Below are 21454 nucleotides of genomic sequence, written 5' to 3' on the forward strand. Positions count from 1 at the left end.
ATAAAATTTGTTTTTAATTTTGTTTTTAGTTTTGTTTTTAGTGTTGTGTTTCAGTTTATAGAAACTTTATTAAAAAGATATTTGTCAGTAGATAATTTTAAAATTTCTATCAATGAGTAATATAAGTTAAAATTAATTTAAAATAATTACAAAACTAATAAAAATATATAGGAAAATTGTTATTATTAAAATCATATTATTAATAACGAGTTTCCCATAGTTATTATAACACAATTCATAATTAAAAAAGGACAACAACGTAAACAGATATTTATAACCAATTAATTTTTACGAACAATTAGCATAAATCCTTCTGTCAACATTTTGTCTGCTGTCTAAAGACATTTTTAATTAAGAAATGTATTTAATATTTTATTTGGACATTTATAATCATTAGGAACTGTATATAGAAGACTATATAAGAAGCATACTTTGCCAACTTGATATTTTTGTTTCTCTCCTCTTCTTCTGTTAATATTTTTATTTTATATTTAAAAATAATAGAATTTTACGATCTTAATCGATTTAAATTCTTAAAATTTTACTAAAAGAATGTATACGAAGAAATATACGAAAATGATCGTTTATAAAATATTAGTAATAATATTGTAAAATATTAGTGTTTCTAGTCAAATGAAAAGAAGATTAATCATTGGTTCTTTCAATTTACAAACATTTGATGATGCAAATATAATTAATTGTTATTATAGAAATTGCTTATTTTTCCGCGTTAATTATTCCAAATTTTGCATAAAAAGTGATTCTATATGCGTATATATATATATGTATAAATATGTAAAAATATGTTACGCATTTACATAACGAAATTAATTTGATGCCTCTTAAAAATAAATTTAGTATTTTTTTTATGACACACTGAATTAATTTCAATACCTAATACATCAACATATATAGGATAAGATTATGTTTTACACATTTATATAATATATGTACATATATACGTATCACGTTTATACGTATATATATATTTATATATGTTTAGATATATATATATATAAATATAAATACATATGTGTATCAATTTTTATATAATTATATCAAATTTGATAAATTTAATGAAGACCATAATTTGATTAGTATGGATAAATATTCCATTTGGTCAAAAAATAAATTGAGATCGATTAATACGCTGTCTTTAATATTTTTTTTATAATAAAAGACAATTTTTAAATAATAGATCGTAAAATTCGATCATGGTAGGCACAAGTATGACTTATTAGTAGAGAAAAAATAAAAATTCTCTGATATAATTTCGGATAAAATTAAAGATTACATCTAAAACGAGCATTTTTATCGGAATTCAATTTGTTCAAGTACATGGGTATCATTCTTGAGAGTTCCAACTTTAATAGTGCACATTCTACCTAACAATTTTTGCTAGTTGTCATTCAATAAAACCATACCTATGTCGTTTGTCACGTTATTCACTCTCTAAACGATTTCAGGTTAAATAAAAAATAAAAAAAATACAGAAAAGACAAATAATGATTAATATTCTATATTAAATAAAAAATCAAATTACTCACCGTATGATTTATACAATTAAATTGATGATACCACGTAGCCAAGCAGCATATGAGTATTGCTATAACTGTAATTATGATAAATGATTTAAGAACTAAGGAATCAAATGAAATTAACACTTGCAGTTCGGAAGTTAATTCTTGGGGTAATTTTATCTTCTTAGAGTACCAGAAAATTGGGAAGTATATCGTCGAAATATTGCTGAAAAACCTTAAGAAAAGATAAATAATTGAACTAAATACTTTGACTAATAAATAAAATGCTTTCTTTCTCTTTTGACTCTAATTGATTAAATTATAAATAATTTATCTTTTTATTGTTGCTTAAAATATACTTACGAAATATCAGGCGATCTTTGAAGGAGTAAATTGATTTGTAATCTTTTTGCTATTTCCAAAGGAATACCAGTATTCTGTGTAAAAAAATCATTTCTTAACAATAATTATATTGTAATGGTAATTATTGTTAAATGTTATCGATCAAGAAAATGAATGATTAAAATTTCAATCGAGTAAACATTTTTGTTCATCCATTTATAATTTCTTTTTAATAAAGATTACTTATCTAATAATATGAAAAAAACTTACGGGCTCCAAAATGATGTAGAAACTATGTTCCTCTTCGTTAGGATTCATTCCTACTGTTTGATTACGTATTTTAGGTTCAGCTTTATAAAAATGAGGAAGACTGACGAACATCTGTGCACCGTAACGACAGGATCCTATATTAATGAAGCCAATCGGATTGCATTCCTTACTGCAATAACATTGTTCTATCATATTCTTTGGTTCGCAAACAATATTGGAATTCTTTATTTTAAAATCATTTAGTGCTTTCAATAGATAACACAAATTTCTATCATTTTCTAAAGTTCTGTCACCCAGAGTATACTTAAAGCCCTCTATACCCATATAATCTGCCGTTTTGTCAAATTCATATATCAATGCTCTGTGCAGATAAAAGAATAAAAAAAACAATTATAAAATATTAACACAAAGTTAAAAAAAAAAAACAAAAAATTAGAACTTTGACGTTTTCGTTAACCATTGTTTTCTACATTTTTCTGATATATATATATTTTCTTTTTTTTTAATTTAGAAAAATCTTATCATTATACAATTGCGCGTGTAAAGAAGGAATAAAAATGAGAAAAGGGAATTTATTTATAAACGTTGAAAATCTTTAATTCCCTTGACATAATAATTCTCAAATGAAATAATCATTTCGATTGGATAACTCTCTTACCTGCATAATTCAGGCATAAATAATTTGATTTCGTAATCGATTAGATTTGGAGGCCAGAAGTCACCAATGCTTCCTTCGATTTGATTGCAAATTTTTTCAAAGTATGACGAGGTATTCTGATAATTCCACTTTTTTAAAAGACCTAATTGACTAATGTTCTTTTCACCGGTGGCGACATTAAAATTATCTGTATCCACTGTACCGTTTTTCTAACAAAAAAATTAATAAAAATATTATTCTTCATTATCACAAATTTTACATAGATCATCTTTTGGATTAGCTATGTAGCAAATGAATACAAAATGTGACGCCCAATTTGTTTTATTCAATATTCAATGTAAACCTTCACAAGACAGTAATAAGTCTTGACCTATGAATAATTTATTGCAATCTATAATTCCATTACGAGGCGACTATTACCCGTCAAGAAACTAAATAAAGAAAAAAAGAAAAAGAAATGAAAAAAAATGATGAATATTCTACGTCAAGTAAATGTCAAACGACTCATCTGAAAAGAAAGTATTTTAGTATAAGTAATAAATTGATGGCAAATTCAAATATAAAATAATTAATCGATCGAGAATTTGTTGTTTCTAACTTTCAAAAAATTACGTAATAAATTCTGATCAACTTGATCCGTATATTAAATATATCGATGCAATGAGTTTTCTGTAATTGCGTTAATATATTTTCAAATGTAAATATATTACCTTAGAAAGATATAGAAGATCATTAAAATGTTTAAGGTATGAAAAATCCTTGTATCCAATGAGCAAATCACCAACTTTTTCTATTATATTTATGTTTCGTCGTTTACTAGCATGGTAGGAAAAAGTTGTATTATGGGAGTATGGATGCATGCGTATTATGTTCCCGTCTGACTGAAACACGTTGATTAATTGTTATGTAAGTTATATAATATAAAAATGATAGCAAGGATACACACCACTACGATGATATCAAGTAAAGAGACTTTATCTTCTAATGTTCCATTACTGCGTTTTTCATCAAAGTACCAAAATCGTCGTTGAAAGTAGCTGACTGTGCCATTATTTGAATGAAACGTGATATTCACCTTTTGACTGATCTCTCTGTAATGAGATATTAAAAAATATTTTTTATAACAATTCGTTACATTAATTATCTTCTTTCTGCTTTTCAATAATGATTGAACGAATAAGCAACAAGTACAGCTTCGAAGCTCTTATCATGATTAAAAAAAAAGACAAACATTCATTGTTTTCATAAATAAATTGCTTTTTTATTATCTATGCAAATGTCCTACTGAATAGTTACGTTTAGTTTATCTAAGAAGCGATCAATAACCACATACGTAGCCAACATGCGCATTGATAGCATACAATTAAAATGTGTGTGTGTGTGTGTATATTTCTTACATTATAAGAAATTAAAGCAAAAGCAAGCGGAAGAAACAAAAGCTTTTTGTTTAACGTATCCTTGCGTTACATCGATGCCATAGAATTGTAAAATAATAATTTATGAAATTTATGCAGAAGATATGGTATCTAAAATAACATGTGGAAAGTGGTTCAAAAGGCTTAAAAGTGGGTATTTTAATGTAGACGACCAACCTCGTTCAGAATGGCCTCAGATAATTGTTGACAAGAAAAATACGGTAACGGCTGACCTGTATAAACAACAATTGCATCATTTGAATGATGCACGTCATCAGATTTTTACATCTTCCGGTTTTTGTATCATGAACATTCGGGTACTCGCTTCCGAAACTAAGTAAAAGTTAAAAATTGAATTTATGACTACCTAGCTTTCTATAGAAAATGTATTTATTCTTCAAGATATTGGTAATTTGTTTGAGAGTTGTCGAAAAGTCATGGATTCTAATGAAAATTATTTTGAATAAGATTGCTACATCATTTATTTCATATTAATAAATGTACGTTCAAATAAAACCAAGGGAAAAACTTATTTATAATATATATTTTATAATATATAATGCAAGATGTATTTGCAAAAAATGCAAAAAACCTGGATTCAGCAAGGGGCGCCGAGAATAGAAAAATTTTAAGTACTATTGACTTAGACAATATTTGATTTCATTTTCTAATACTTACATAAAACTATACGGACCAACTTGAACGAGATTCGGTTTGTCCTCAGGTTTATTCAACTCATCAGGATTCGTCCAATTAAAAAAGTAAAAGTCTAAATGTATAGACGGTAATTTACTCGTATCCGACCAAAATTTGAAATTCTTTGAATTATTCGTAAGAATCAAATGCTGCACAAATTGTATAATATTAAAATTAATAAATATAATATTAATCGTAATATTAATAGAGAGAGTACAAATGTTACATGTTAAAAATCTTCATTCTTACTAATTACGAACTAATAATGAGGATTTATAGATACATTTTGTTAAAAAAAAAAAAAAACTCACTCTCAGAATGTAATTTTTATGTATATTGATGCATGCTAAATACGATACGAAACTCAAACATGCTATAATGATTACTGCAACGCTAGATTTAAGTAACCATTTAGTAGTAGAGTTCATTTTGATGATTGGTCAGTTGACTGTTAAAATGATTCGCCGTAAAATTATAAACGATTCAATAATTCCTATCTTTTCGTCATATGCACATTGAATTTTTTCCCTTCCCTTAATTAAACTGCTGGTGGGATGGTCGTTTTATTACTCTCATTGTTCTTTCAATTTCTGAAAAATAAAATCCCATTTATATTTTAATCCGTTATGATATATTTTTCTTTCGTTTTTTGATTCAACGCGCATATAGGAAACGTTCTAAACACAACGTATATTAAATAATTGTTTAATATTTTTAATTGAGAAAAATAATATATAAAATACTAAATAATAAATTATAAACAAATATATTTAAAAAAGCACCAAGGATCAAATAACATGAGCACGGTTAGTAATATCGATGGATGACCTGTTCGGAAAAATAAAAACCGTGTGCCCTTGACTCCAAAAACTCAGCAAAATGACCCGACCTCTTTGATAGTATTGTATAAGTGTGAACAAATTTTAATAGAGAAATAATTTAAACCCGTAAAAGATAAAAACAAGCATATGAAAGGTGAAGGATATACGATAATGAATAGAAGCAAAAATATTCACATGTTTCATTTCAATTGTTGTTTAAACGCGTTTACTTTCTTGCCACCCACACGTATTCGTTTTTTCAAAGTTTCTCAAACATTCGGTCATCCCGAATTGACTATCGATCTCTTATAACAATTTATCCACTTTCTGTTTACTTCTATCGTCCATTACATTCTCACTCATTCTCACATGTATATATACACATGTACGTATAAATTCTATTCAGATTCATAAACGGCAACGTTTTGATTTTATCTTCCATTTCTTTATTTTTAAAAATATTTATTCTTCCTTAAATTTATGAGATAAAGATAAAAAAAAAAAGAGAGAGAGAGAGAGAGAGAGAAGAACGATTGCTTATCTCTTTAAATCTTTGTATGTTTCTAATTGTATCTCCGATCATTCTATGTTTATTTTTTTTTTTTCTTAAAGATTCACAAAGTATTATTCACCTTACTTAATGTAAGTAAGAAATTTAATCTTCTTCGTATATGTAACTACAAATCGTCTGTTTCCTTTCAACAATATTAAATAAACACAAACTGGAAAACATTCATTATTTTTATTTAAGAGTCTGCTTATAAGATTAATTGAAAAATATAATAAGTGCGAATATTTTTTTTCTATAATCAATAGGTCAATTGACTGAACTTATAACAAAATTTCAAGATTATTATATATGTAGCAAAAGGCTTATATTAACGTATAATCTCGAATTTGCGAATTACAAAAACAAATTATTTAATTGACACGTAATCTTAATCATACTAGTAAAATAATTATCAGAAATATTTGATTTAAGTCGCCTTATCCTACTTACCGATGAATTCCTTTATTGATGAATAAGTTTCACTGTAAATCGTATCACTTGTTCTATATACTTAGGTAAATAGAAATATTATTTGTATGTTTGCGTATGCGTATTTAAATATACTTTTAAATGTTCCAACGATCGAACTTAATTTGAAATATAGGACACAACGTGTGTTGCGTCTGCAACTTGTAAACCTAATGGATTTAACGGGCTAACGTCTAACAGTTTTATTGGTAGTGTCCCCTCTACAAGGGAAGATATTTCCTTCCAAATTTTTTCTGTCCTTTACACGAAACCCTACTCTTTCAACATCTTCACTTCTCTTTGGCCCATTTCTCTAGAAATATCTCAATTCTATTTACACGTGTTTGTAGTTTTTTCCTTATTTTTGAAAAATTCCAAATTGTTCGAATCGTAACACATTTCATTTATATTTAATATATATTTAAAACATATATTATATTGTTACTATTATTATTATTATTATTATTATTTATGTTAGTTTTTTTTGTTCTTATTTTCTTTTGCTCTTGCTTACAATCGCAAAATTTGTTCACCCTAATGCTTTGAATGGTATTGTAATAACTTGTTTAGGTTTCTTCGTTGATACTTTTATGTTTCTTTATTAAATTCGTTAAATGTGTAGTAGATAACAGAATTAAACAGATGTTCGGTTTAAATTCCTGAGAATTGGTATACTTGAACTTTTCATAATAACTTGATAATTATTTATCTTATGTTTTCCTTTTTTTTGAATCAAATATCATAATAATTAAAGAAAAGGTGTGTTTCATATATATCTAAAATTGTAAAGTTTGATATTAATTAATAAATATAAATATAGAAGTAATTTACTTTATCAACTGTGAATATTTCAGAGAACTATTAAATATTTCGATCGCGGGGATAACTAAAAATAGCAGAGTATACTTTTATAAATTATTTTTCTGAAATCTTACAATACACAAAAATAGAATTTAACGATATAATCAAAAAAATGATAGGTTATTTATTAAAATTTAATTTATACAAAATTTATTCTAAAATAAATCGGGATAGAAACATAAACCCTATAATTAAATATAACAGCGGGGTGTACAAGAGCAAGTTTATACTTGCGAACAAAATATTTTAAAAATATATTTCGTAAAATAAAAATGTTATAATTCTATTAGAGAAAATGCAAATATATATAACATAATATTATTTTTATTTTAATGGTAGAAATAAAATAAAATAATTATGTTATATGCGAAATTGTGGACAATTTCGCGTAAGCTCTGATAGTTTATAATTTTTTATAATCTTCTATTACGCTATTTTTTTATGAGGTCTGTTCAACGCTGTTAAATAGTCATATTGCACTACACCAGGTATAAAAACTATATTAATTCCCGTATTCGTGTCTATCTAGTGAACATGTCTAAGCATACGTTCAACCGTAGATTTTCGATCATAAAAAAAAATGTTTGGCACAAATATGTAAACGTAGTTATTTTGATTCTTTAATACATTGCACATCAAGAGAGTAATGAATGTTTTCCTAGAGAGCAAGACCAAAATATATTTCAATAAAGCTTTCCTTTTGATATGAAAATTAAAATAATATGACAAATTTTTCATGAAACATTTGTTTATCTATTATTTTACAATTTTTACGAACGTCAAACAGTTTAATGAAAAATATCTAAATTCCGAGGCTTCGTAGAAAACATTTATGTCAAAGATAAGAAGTAATGCGCAATGTTAATTAAAAAATGTATTCTATGTAAATGGAAGTATTGTGATCTATTAGAGATTATCCTGAAAATAAATCTCTAAAATTGTTATTAATAAAATATAATACTATTAATAACAATTTCTTAATAATTGTTGTAATAGAATTTACAAGGCACAACGACGTTATTTGTAACAAACTAATCTTTTCCAACAACCGATAGAAATCATTCTGTTATCAATTTTCTTCTTTTTAATAACATTATTAATTTTAGGATAAATCCAATATTTGATTCGGAAATTTATGAGTCTATATAGAAAACTATAATATTCAAGGCCGCACTTTGTCTTTTTAATTTTTTTTTTTGTATTACCATCCATTAATAAAATAATAATCACAATCATAACAATTAAAATATTCTTCAGTCTTAAATTCTACCATCTTATAATCTTGATCGATTTACATACACTAATTTCTACATCAGGAATGTATTTAAATGTTAGAGGATTATGGCTTATAAAATATTTGTAAAATCTTTATAAAATAAAATGAAACTTAATCATTGGTATATTCAGCGTACAAAATTTCAACTATGGATCGATATTTTAGTTTTTAATTTAAAAATTGATATCTAACCACGCGAAATTTGCGCATTCATTCTAATAAGAGTATAAAAATATTCGTATATGTATAAATACACAAATATACATATATGTATATATTTACACATTTATATTTATATTCTTTTATCGATTTGAGTGAGGACGGTAATTTGTTTAATAAGGATAAGCATTCCTTTTAATCAGAAATATCGAAGCTCAATCAAATAAGCAGGTGTCTTCAAAACTTGGTAGACGGATTTAAGATAATAAATCTTAAAATTCGACTGCTATTGGCACAAGTATGATGATCTGATAAAAGATAAAAACATAATAAATCATCAATAAAGTTTCGGATACAATTGACGATTACTTCTGACGTGAGTGTCTTCATCGGGATTCAATTTGCTCAAGTAGACAGATTCCCCGTTTTTCTTTGAAGAACCATTCGAGTTCTCCATCTTTATTTGTTCCTAAAATGTTCTTCTATTATTCAAGACATTCATTCCAATCGCGTTAGGATCGTAAATATTATTGTTAAGAATTCCTTGCTAATTGTATGAACAAAAAAGAAAAAACAAAAAAAAAAGAAGAAAAAAAAAAATTAAGATATCAATTATTTTATGTCAAGTAAAAACTAATCGACTCACGTGAACTGTATTCCTCCTGAAGTATAGATAAACCAAAGTCGAAAATATTATGGTAATTCCAGTCGGGATTAAAAATATACCAGACCACAACATTAAGTCTTTAAGTGCAAACAAACTTTTCAATTCGGATGCAAATTGTTCAGGTGCTTGTACCTTCATAGAGAACCAAAACATTGGGAAGTATATCTTTGGGACATGTTGGAAAAGTCTAGAAAGATATAAAAAGTAACATTAAATTTTTAATTAGGAATGAAAAGCTATTTCCTTCTCAATTAATTAATCGATTAATTTTTAAATCGATTTTCCTCTGTAGCTTAAAAAATCTACTTACGAAATGGTATGCGACGGTTGTATGAGCATGTTGACTTGTAATCTAGCAGCTACTTCTAAAGGTATTCCAGTAGCCTGGAAGATTAAAAAAAAAATAATTTTTTATCGATAAATAAATAATGTGTTAAATTATTGTAATCGAATTATTTTAGCGATTAACTGGAATAGAAATTGATAAGACTTTGAAATTTGTATTATTAAATTATTATCGGTCAAAGATAACGAATGATAAGAATTGAACACCTGTATTTAATCGAGTAAACATTTGTTCATACATTTATAGTTGCCTATTAAAGATTACTTGTTTAAGATACAATATAACTTACGGGTTCTAAAATGATGTAGAAACTGTGATCTTCTTCGTTAGGGTTCATCCCTATGACCTGATTACTTAACATAGGATCAGCTTTATAAAAATGAGGAAGACTGACAAAGGCCGGTGCTCCGTAACGACATGAAGTTATATTTATTAAACCACTAGGATTGCATTCGCCATTGCAATAACAATTTCCTAAATTAACTACGTCAGGATCCTCGTTGTTTTGGGGCGTCTGGGTAACTTCTGCCGAGTAATCAGACTCGAAGAAATCCTCGGTCGTAGTTGTAATCTCAAAATACTTAGCTTGGTCGTGTGGATAACGTTTTTTTGTATCGTTTCCTAAAGTTTTTTTACCGAGAGTATATTTATTACCGACGATGCCCCTATAATTAACCTTTTTCTCATATTCGTACGTCAATGATCTGTAAAGATACAGAAATAATAAACTATTAAATATTATAAGAAAATAATGAAGAAAATGATTTCTTCGATGTATTTTATATCAACATTTTTATCATAATTTCTTTTGTTATTTAATATTTTGCCGATATCACATATACATTTTTTTCGCGTTACCGTTAAGATGGCTCCAACGAGTGTTGCGCAGGTTTACATTTACATAATTTTAATAATTACACTATAATTATTAATAAAAAAAAAGGTGTTAAGAGAAAACTGTTACGTTATTTTTATTACGTAGTATTAGATTTTTCAATGATTATTCATAACATTTTATTTGAAAAAATTATAGTAACTTTTCGAATTAATATTTTATTTTTGTATAATCAATTTCAAAATGTTATAAATGTTTTCGCGATTTAACAGGTAAAAATATTCCTTTAAAAACTTTTAAAAACAAAACGACATGATAAATTGGAAAGGGAGACAATGGTAGCGATTGTTTCTCGAAAAATATCATCAGTATTTATATATATATTATATATATTTATATGTGTTATATATATATAGATATAAATTATCATAATAATTATTATAATTACTATAATGTTACCTAAACATTGGAATAACGAAATCATAATAAATAATGAAATACTAATGAAATCATGTATACGTGACTGCTTATGGCAAAATATCATTAAATTTATATCAAATTTTACAATCGTGTACGTGAAAAAAAGAGAAAAAAAAGTATAAATTTAAAAAAATGTTTAGTACGAGAGTTAAATTATGTGAATGCAAATACACAACGAACAGCGATACTTTTAGTCTGTGCATGCTATTTTTTTCGTACAAAGAATCTCTGAAAAAAAAAATAGAAGGAGAAAAGAAAACTCGCTGAGTTTTTTTTATACTTTGCCCAATAGAATAAACGATTTTTTTTTTTTTAAATCGTTAAAAAAACAAATTGTATTTTTAGTAGGTTAAATTTTAAAAGCATAGAGAGCATGACCGCACTCTCAACACTGTGACAACCACCGAGATAAGTGTCTTAAATTTGTACCTATCTGTTAAATAAATGAGATTACAGACCCGATCCTATTATAGCAACGTCACGAAGGTTAATATATACGAATAAAGTCTGTAGAGGTTAAGGTTTTCTGTCGATACTATCTGTTGTCCGTAAAAATAAAAGAACACATTTTTATACATCGATGTAAGTAAATAATTCAATTGTAAAATATAAAAATATTCATAATTGAATATCGACATATACGATTTTAAAATATTATTCATTTGAATTTTCTCGTAATAATTAATATTATAGATATGTTTTTTACATTACTCGAACGTACGTAAAATTGAACGGCAAATATTGTAATATATTCGAAGTAAACGAAAAACTTTCTCACCTGCATATATCCGGACTATATAAATTGATATCAGCTTCGATTTGATCCGGCGGCCAAAATTCACCGGCACTTCCTTCGACTACATTGCAAGGACTTTTAAAGTACGTCGTGGTATCCTTGTAATTCCATTTTTTCAATATACCTAATTGACTGATATCCTCACTACCGGTATCCATATTGAAGTTACCATCGAAGTTAACAGAACCATTTCTCTGAGAACAAATTAAGAAGTATATTATTATTATCAATATATTGCACGCGGTGACTCAGCGATATTGCGGAATTACTTTTTTACTTTATTTATGAACATTTCACACGTTACTTTTGTAGGTATGCATTTCCTTATTTTTTTTCTGTAATTTTTTAACTTCTAACTAAACACAGAGACAATGGCTTGACAAAACGTTTATGTTATCTTTAACCTATTTATTTTTCATATAATAGATAAACAACTTAAACATCGGCATTGAGACTGTTGTTCAGTTTTTTTATATCACAAAAATTTTTCAAGAATTATTTTGAAAAATTGTGACCACAATATTAAGCGGGGAAAAGTTGAGAAACAATAAATATAAAACGTTTTCTTGAGACGAAACGATGCAATTTTAAATTAACCGACCATTGATGTTGCACGCATGACACAACAAATTAATACATAATATGCCCCCATTGCTTTTCATTCGTTATTCAACGTAGACGTGACCCGCCTTGTACAGTAGCAATTTAAGGCTTTGCCTGCGAATAATTTACTACTATCTATAATTCCATTACCCCCCTCCCCCCCCCCCCACACACACGACTATTACCACCTAACAGAGTCGTCTAAATAAAATAAACAATAACCAATTGATATAATATTATTTTTCTACGACTAATGTACATTTTTCTATTTTATTTTGATCAAACTTGATTTGTAATTGTATGTACCTCTGTGCAATTAGTTCGTGTAATTGTAAAAAATAAATATATCATATGTTAATATATTATCATACCGTATAAAACCAACCGAAGCGATCAAAGGGTGGCATTTCCTGAGTAGCTGCAACCTTTCCCATGTTAATTAACGTATCCTCGTAACCAGTGAACAACAATTCGTCAACAGTTTTTCTTACACTTAAATCGGATCTCGAACTAAGTATATAGGAGAAGGTATTTTGCATGAAATAAGACCAGTTGCGTATTTTGTGCGTGGCTGACTGAAACACATCGATTAATAATCGTATTAATTCTATATTATAAATAAAATAAAGCAAGGATACTCACTACTGCGACTGCATCGAGTTGTGTGATAATATCTTGCAATGTTCCATTACTACGTTCTTGATCAAAATACCAGAATCGTTGTTGAAAGTAACTGACGGTGTTATTTTCTGGATGAAACGTAATATTCACCTTCTGCCTGATCTCTCTGTAACGAGATATTAGAAAATATTCTCTTTACGATCCGTTCCAATCAATTTTTTTGTCATTTAATTTTTTATCCTGATCGAATGAATAAGCAAAAATTAAAATATAAAATGTTTCACATAGCTGGGTACACATGTATATACATACACATTTGTTTACATGCTTAGATGCATATATTATATACTATTTATTTAATAACTGCTAGAAAAATATGAATCATTGTTACGTAATCACCTTTTTCTTTTCATGTGATCAATTAAATGAATGTTTTTTACTTTGTGAGAAGGTCGATTAATGATGTATAAATCAGATGGAAGAAAGAATATTTATTATAGAAATAATTTTGACAAAAACGAGAAATAGAAATAAAAAATCATTGGGCCCATAGAAGAAGCATGCTTTTGTTCTTTGAATGGATGATCATGTGAGATAAAATGGATATTTCTAATCTTTTTATACGCATTCATATAATTGTGAGAAAGATTTGAAGTATCAAATAAATTGTTGAACGTTATTTATCTCCTATTATGATAATAAGAATGTTTTTAATTGAAACATATGAGAAAGAGTCAATTATAAGTAAGATAGTTGGTGACCTGCGAAGTAAAGGATGACGAAGAGTCTTTTCGTTGATAGAAATATTACGGTAAGTTCCTTCAGAAAATAAAGAAATCATCAATTAAACAATTAATTCATATAGTATCGCCTACGCACTCCTTTACCATTTGACTGAATGGTTTTATTGCTCATTAAGATGTCATTTTATGAGGTTAAGTATTTCTTATTTATCATTATTAGATTTTCCATTAGTATTCATTTATCTAAGATCAGATTAGAATAATTCATATATTAAGTATTTACGTTTTTTTGGTAATCAAACAGTAATCATTTTGTTAATCATAATCATTTAATTACGCGTAATTTTGTTTGCTTAGTTTGTAGGATTAATTTTAACAGGGGGAGTGGAAAAACGAATCTATTCGACTATATTATTATTTTATTTTCGTAAAAGCAAGAAAGGTGTTAAAGTTCACTAAGAGATATGTAAAGTTTATGGTCTTGATTGTTTAACAGAATGTATATTTTTTAAAATTGGTTTTTGTATTAAAAGATTTTTTTGTATTCACTGATTTTTTATTCAAAGATGACCAGCGTTCAGGTTCAATGAAGTTGATAATGAGCAAATCAAAGCAATAATTAAATCGGATTGTCATTTAACTTTGTGAAATATTGCAGAAAGGTTAAATATAATATATTATAATAAACACAGCAATTGATAATCAGTTAAAATACGAATAAATTAAAAATAGAGATTTAATTTTTGTCAGCCAAATATATATTATCTATCACCGTTTTATCAATTTTATTGAGGTCATTTAAATGTTAAGAAATATTTTATAACGATATTTGATTTCATTTTTAAATACTTACAAAAAACTATACGGGCCAACTTGTACTAAATTCGGTTTTTCACCATGAACAGTCAGATCTTCTGGATTCGTCCAATTAAAAAAATAAAAATCTAAATGCATAGGCGGAAGATTTCTCGTATCCTTCCAAAATTCGTAGCTTTTCGAATTTTCCGATAAAACCAATTGCTGGAAAAATTGAATGATATTACGCATACTTTTATTTACTGCATGGATATTACGAGTAAAATATGTCGGTCATTAATAATCGCGAACCAATGAAAATTCAAGCAAAAAACTTATTAAAGGTACATAAATAGTTAATGCAAGGATATTAGCAAGTTATAATAGCAAAAACACACAAAACATTTTGTGACATAAACTTATAATTATTGTTATTAAATTTTAATGAGTAATAAATTTACGTCAGCGCAATTTGTTTTATGAGCTTGTTTTACCTTGTTATAATTATTTGTGCGATGATTATTATACAGAATACTTTTCTATTATTAATTGCTTGTAAAAGTAAAAAAAAAAAAAAAAGGAAAAAAAAAAATATAATGTGTTGATTGGATATTAAAGCTATATCGATGCAAATAATCTTTATAAGGTTCTCGCTAATGTATAAAATTATATAAATTTCAATATCTGTACGGTATATAAATAACAGTTTAATATCGTTCTTCATTGAGAATAATAATGATAGATTAACATTATAAAACTTTCATATTCAAACGATCTACATCTTTAATATAAATATAAATCTATAAATACTGAGATGTATCTCTTATTTTACATGCAATCGAATAATTTAGCATAATAAACGTTATTTTTTATAATTCACTTGAATCAATAATAAAAAATCGTTACGGAAAAACGAATATCCGAGGAAATTATTTTCGCGTGTGTGTGTTTCTTATATATTTATATTTAAAAATAAATTCATTACAAATTGATAATTATATACGAGATCAAAAAAAAAAAAGAAAAAGAAAAATACAATATGTCCGATCGAATGATATCGATTTAACGATATACTATAATGTTATTCTTCTTTTTCATTTTTTTTTATTTTGGGGGATTGGTTGAAAAAAGAAAATAATAATAGAATTTGCTCACCTCGTTAAGGATATGAGTAAAGAGGGGTACGTTGTGAACAGCCAAATAATATCCCAAAACAAATACGAGTATTCCAGTTAATATTACTACGGTCGATATAATCAAAGCCTTCATTTTGATGACGTATACTATTATAGTTAGGACGAAGACGACTGTAAATTAGAACGTTCGTTATTTCCCGTCTTTTCAACATGTGCACCCTGAACTCAATGAACGTCGACCTCCTCTTCCACCTCCACCACCTCCTCCTTCACGATTACCTCCCTCACCCCACCCCGTAGCTCTTCCGTTTGCTGATTCACGCTGCTGCTGACCGCTCTATTACTCTCACTGATCTTTCGGTCTCTGAAAGATAAAATCCTATCTAATCTATCCATTATTGTATATGTGTCTAGTCTTCTGATTTAACATGAATATACACATATATCTATATACATATACGCAATCTTGACGCAACCCATAAATAGTAATGTTTTGACTCTTGCTTCCTACAATCTTTGATCTAACCACCCTCTTTTTTCTAATGACGATTATTTACTCTTGAGTAAAGTTATAAGATAAAGTTATGAAAGAGAAAGAGAAAGAGAGAGAGAGAAAAAGGGGGAAGAGAACAATTGTTTATCTCTATTAGATAATGTAATTGTCTATATATATATGTATGCGTCTTATTTAAAATTAGACACAATTTAACAATAAAATTAGACACATTTTTTTTTCTTCTTTTGTTTTTTTCTTAACGAGATTTTCAATATTGTTCGTCTTTTATATAAATATAAAATGTTATTATAATTTATTCGGATAATTGATAATTATTTTCTAAACAGGAGAAAGGTCGGTTATTAGATATTCTTATTTGAATTTACTTTTGAGATTAACGGATAATTATACCGAGACTAATATTTGTTTTGAAGAATAAATTTAGATGTCTAATTTTAACTTGATTCTTCTTATCAATTATAATGAGATTAGGGAAGATTAGTATTTATTTGATATGTATACATATGTCGATATTACGATCTCTTTTATAGATTCGAGGAATTTTTTTCAACAGTTTCTTAACACAGCCCAATATCTTCCCACAAAGGTAACAGTAGATGGTTGTTCCGAAACAGTTATTCATTTAAGTATACATTAAACGTACCCAACGTTGCATTTATAATTTTACAATAAATAATCATATGAGAATTAGTTTACTTTTTAACGAGGCGTAGCTGTTTATTATTTTATCTATGTATCTCATTATAGTTGATTGATTGATATATATATATAATTAGTTAATCATCTTATATAACTAATATATTAGAGTTATTATTTTCATATGAAAATCAACTAATTGTGCATGTAATTATTGAATTACGAATTATATGTCGTATGTCGTGCGTTTTCCTATCAAATATGGAAATTAGTGTTCTATGGAATTTCCAAAAATAATCAATTTCATATACTATATTTTATAATTGTTTAAATTATTGTATCATTAACTGTTTGTATGAACATTACGGACAACTATACGGCAAAGATATGCATCGTTACTTCTCTTGTATATAATCCGAGTAATACATTTTGTATTTTGTATTGTTACCTATTATATATATATATAATATAGTATTTCATAAAATAATATTAAAAATAAAATAAAAAATAAAAAATATGTAAAATTTTAAGAACAAACAATATTTCATTGAAAGTAATATATACCATTTAAAACATTAGCGTTTATCAAATCATATTAAATGAACCCCTTTTTTACATTGCACACAAATTAGATTAGTTTTTTTTTAGCATAAATTAACATAAAATTTATTGTATCGGTTGGATCTTTTCGCATCTCATTTAAAAAGCGCTATTATTTATTTTTAAATCTTTGGTATTCAAACGGTTAAACTTTAATCGTTAAAATTATATAAAAGTTGTTACATAAGAGTTAATATAGCCGATTATGTATAAAAATATTTATAAAAATTGTCATCGTGTATAAAAGAGAATAATAATATCTTTGGTATATTTTATATAATAGTAAATTTATATTAGCAAAAAAATGAAATAAGTATTAAGTATATAATACACACAGATCCACAATTATCGTATAATTTGTTATGACATTGTATAATCGATTTGCGTTTTTTAATAAAAAAAAAAGCAATAGAGAGTAAGAATTATTATTCTTCGTGAAAAATTTATTATTTGTGGTTGAAAGTTTCGCGAATTAATTAAAAACTCATTGGTTTCATGACGTACGTTGGTTTTTTTTCTTCCAACCATACAAAAAATTGTTTTACCCGTATTGTTTTTTGCGAGTAGAAAATAATAGGTTTATAAATTATCGCGTAAATATCTTTACAATATTAATAGCCTTAGTAAGTGTTGTTTTAAATGAATTCGTTAGGCTTTAATAATTTTTTTATTTCCCATACGTACGCGCGTTCCTGGTACGTAAAAATTATTTTCAACGTTGAGCTCTATATTTTTTATTAACTTCGGATAAACATATTCCTATGTTTACACGTAATAATATATAGATATTTTGTCGTTGTTTGATTAAAAAGAAAATATAATTGAGATATCATAAAATAATATTACCGATAAACTTACCTTTATCTATCTCTCTCTTTCTATCTATGTAACTTTAAATTTCTCTTTAATATTATCATTTTCATTGAACCGTTAGATTGTTCAAATTTCTGATAATGCGTAAGCGTTGAAAAGAATGTACGATGATAACACTCAATATCGCGTCAACCATATTTAACGTCAACGTTCTTAATATCGACGATAAGATCTCTTCATAGATGTATTTCAAACTGTTAATACGACGTTTATATAATATAATATAATAATATCACTTACAAAACTACGTTATTTAACTATATAGAATTACAAGTATTTTGTCATTTATAACATTTGATCTCAAGTAACGAAATATGTTGAATAAGTATAAAAATGTGTGTCACAACTGATAATAAAATTTTTCAAGAAGATGATTTTATTTGAGAGAAAAAGAACAAGAAAAAGAAAACGACAAAAAAGCATATCCGTTATGTCTACACTCGTGCAAAAAAATACCATTATAAGCCGTTAATTTACAAATAATCGTTCTAAATAATTGAAGAATAATTAAAAAAAAAAAAAAAACAAAAAAAAGAAGAAACGTATAAAACAATATTAGAAAACAAATGGTCGATAGAGTCATTTTATCAAACCTCTAGATGAATCCCTTTATTAAATAAATATCACTTTTCAATACTTATTCAAACCTATCATTTATATTGTCGAAAAATCATAGATAAAAAGATAAATTTATGAGTGTGTACGTGTGCGTGTGCGTGTTTTTTTTTTTGAGTATTTATATAAATATTTATCGTAAGTGTTCTAACGACCGAACTTACTTTTTCGATGCGACCCGACACCGACGACCGTTGAGTCTGTAACTGGCAAGCGTAATGGATCAACAGGCTATGCCTAACAGTTTTATCGTAGGCGTCCCCTCCACATTAGAAGGAAAGATTTTCCCTCCAAGTATTCTGTCCCTTACACGCAACCCCACTGTCTCTTCATCCCCTTATCCCCTTATCCCCCCTTATCCGTCTTTCTTCTTTCTCGTCAGTAGATAAATGACACAACCTTCCTTCCCTTCCTACCTACCTACCTACCTACCAACCAACCACGTGTTAGTATTTCTTCTCGTATTGAATCGGTGTTTTTAAATAAATCGTTACAATCGTATTTTATCGTCGTTTTACCGAAGCAAGGAAAACGAAAACGATGATGCTAATAAAATCTTTACACACATCTGTGAGAACAAGAATAAAAAATAACTTTTCGCACCTTACACTGTCAATAATAATTTATATAGAGTTAATCTATATGAGTCATATTACGGTTTGGCATACGTTTTCGTTTGATTACGCGTTTGGTTCTATCGACAGTTTTTTCTTTTTTTTTTTTTCTTTCCTAATCTCGTGGATATCTTCAAAGAGATAATTAATTTATGATGATGCATGTTTTTTTTTTTTAAATTACACGTCTCGTTTTTGGTTTATTATAATAAATCTTCGAATACACGGTTCGTGTGTCGTTATAGGTTACATTAACATAATATCTTCATCTGCACGTTACATAATTTTATTCTTAATTTTTTCACGATCGAACGAAAAGAAATTTATATTTTTTAATTATTATTATTAATATTTTATAATTATTGATATTTCATATTTTTTCTGTTCTCTTCCACACTCTTTCTGTCGAATCGTATTTTATAAATTGAATATTAATCTGCATATTTGTTTTTAAGAAATCTGATTAATCTACATAACTAATTAAATTGATGTTGTAAATATAGGGAAGTGATGTAAAAAATTATACTGACAAATTAATAGGAATAATATTAGAAAGGAGCTTGTAATATGTCAAAACATTATAACGTTACTTTATCTTATTGGTTGTGATATCAATATATTAAAATTATCATCAAACGATGATATAATTAATATCTACGATAAAAAAAGGCGCAGCTTACAGTAAAATAAAACAAAAAAAAAAGAGTCGGTAATTTATTCTAACCTGTAGATACAGTTTCAAAGAAAAAAAAGGCATAAAAAATGCCTGTTTGAAAAAAAGGCATAAAAAAATGCCTGTTTGAAAAAAAAAGGCATAGAAAAATGCCTGTTTGAAAAAAAAAGGCATAGAAAAATGCCTGTTTGAAAAAAAATGCATATAAAAGCAGCATTGAAATAATAAAACCTTCAAGGCTTAAGATAGACACTTCTCTAAAAAAAAGGAGGAAAAGAAGGGAGAGAGAGAGAGAGAGAGAGAGAGAGAGAGAATCATATTTACACGAAGACCCTTTCGATCCTTGAAATTGTATGAGTGTCTATTTCTTTTGTTTTTTTTTCCATAAGAAAAAATGTTCACGGTCTTGTCAATCATTTTACATTTCTTGTATCTACGACATTGGAGTTTTTTTTCATAGTTTCGTATGATAGCCGATGTAGTAAATTGAGCCAAAAATCATTTTGTTATTCGCTGCTTATTATTACCAATAATAATCTCGTTAATAACAAAATTACGAGGTGGTAATGAAGTCTATGATTTATCATTACATAAGACCAGTTATTCAAGTTTTACTACTTTTCATACTATGTTCCTTTATTTTAATGAATTATAAACGCGCATACGCGCGGAAATAAATAATAGACGAGGTAAATGATTTTTAAAAAACATGCATCGTTATAAGAACTTGTAACGTGAGCCGGAGAGAAGAAGAAGACAAGAAAAACTAATGAAAGAGAGGAGAAATATTCAGGTGGTAAACCTCTGAAGTGCTTTGGTTCCCTTCACTCCTCTAGTGTTTCTACCGTCTTAGTTTATTTCTATTTAT

The 21454-nt window shown here is 27.0% G+C and overlaps 2 protein-coding genes across 3 annotated transcripts; both read right to left on the reverse strand.

The window, feature by feature from the left end:
• Nucleotides 1-1398: 1398 nt before the first annotated feature.
• On the reverse strand, nt 1399-5329 carry LOC106791417 (protein croquemort-like). The gene is made up of 9 exons (XM_014757039.1): nt 5288-5329; nt 4884-5050; nt 3737-3983; nt 3501-3671; nt 2791-2999; nt 2133-2493; nt 1884-1957; nt 1548-1755; nt 1399-1452 (listed from the first exon to the last, which is right to left on the reverse strand). The coding sequence occupies exons 1-9, from the start codon at nt 5327-5329 to the stop codon at nt 1399-1401; spliced, it is 1533 nt and encodes a 510-aa protein (XP_014612525.1).
• Nucleotides 5330-7913: 2584 nt separating this feature from the next.
• LOC106791944 (protein croquemort-like) lies at nt 7914-19567 on the reverse strand. Of its 2 annotated transcripts, XM_014757981.1 has the most exons (11): nt 19464-19499; nt 18670-18878; nt 16078-16422; nt 14981-15147; nt 13406-13550; nt 13135-13338; nt 12143-12354; nt 10339-10753; nt 10014-10087; nt 9683-9890; nt 9063-9505 (listed from the first exon to the last, which is right to left on the reverse strand). In XM_014757981.1, exons 3-11 carry the CDS (start codon nt 16189-16191, stop codon nt 9374-9376), a joined length of 1671 nt encoding a protein of 556 aa, XP_014613467.1. In that variant the 5' UTR covers nt 16192-16422; nt 18670-18878; nt 19464-19499; the 3' UTR covers nt 9063-9373. The 2 variants fall into 2 exon arrangements, with proteins under 2 accessions (XP_014613478.1, XP_014613467.1); XM_014757992.1 differs by lacking the exon at nt 18670-18878 and having other exon boundaries at nt 7914-9505; nt 19464-19567.
• Nucleotides 19568-21454: the final 1887 nt, after the last annotated feature.

Source organism: Polistes canadensis, unplaced genomic scaffold (assembly GCF_001313835.1).
Source record: "Polistes canadensis isolate GaletaPanama2010 unplaced genomic scaffold, ASM131383v1 scaffold_8, whole genome shotgun sequence".
NCBI lineage: Eukaryota > Metazoa > Arthropoda > Insecta > Hymenoptera > Vespidae > Polistes > Polistes canadensis.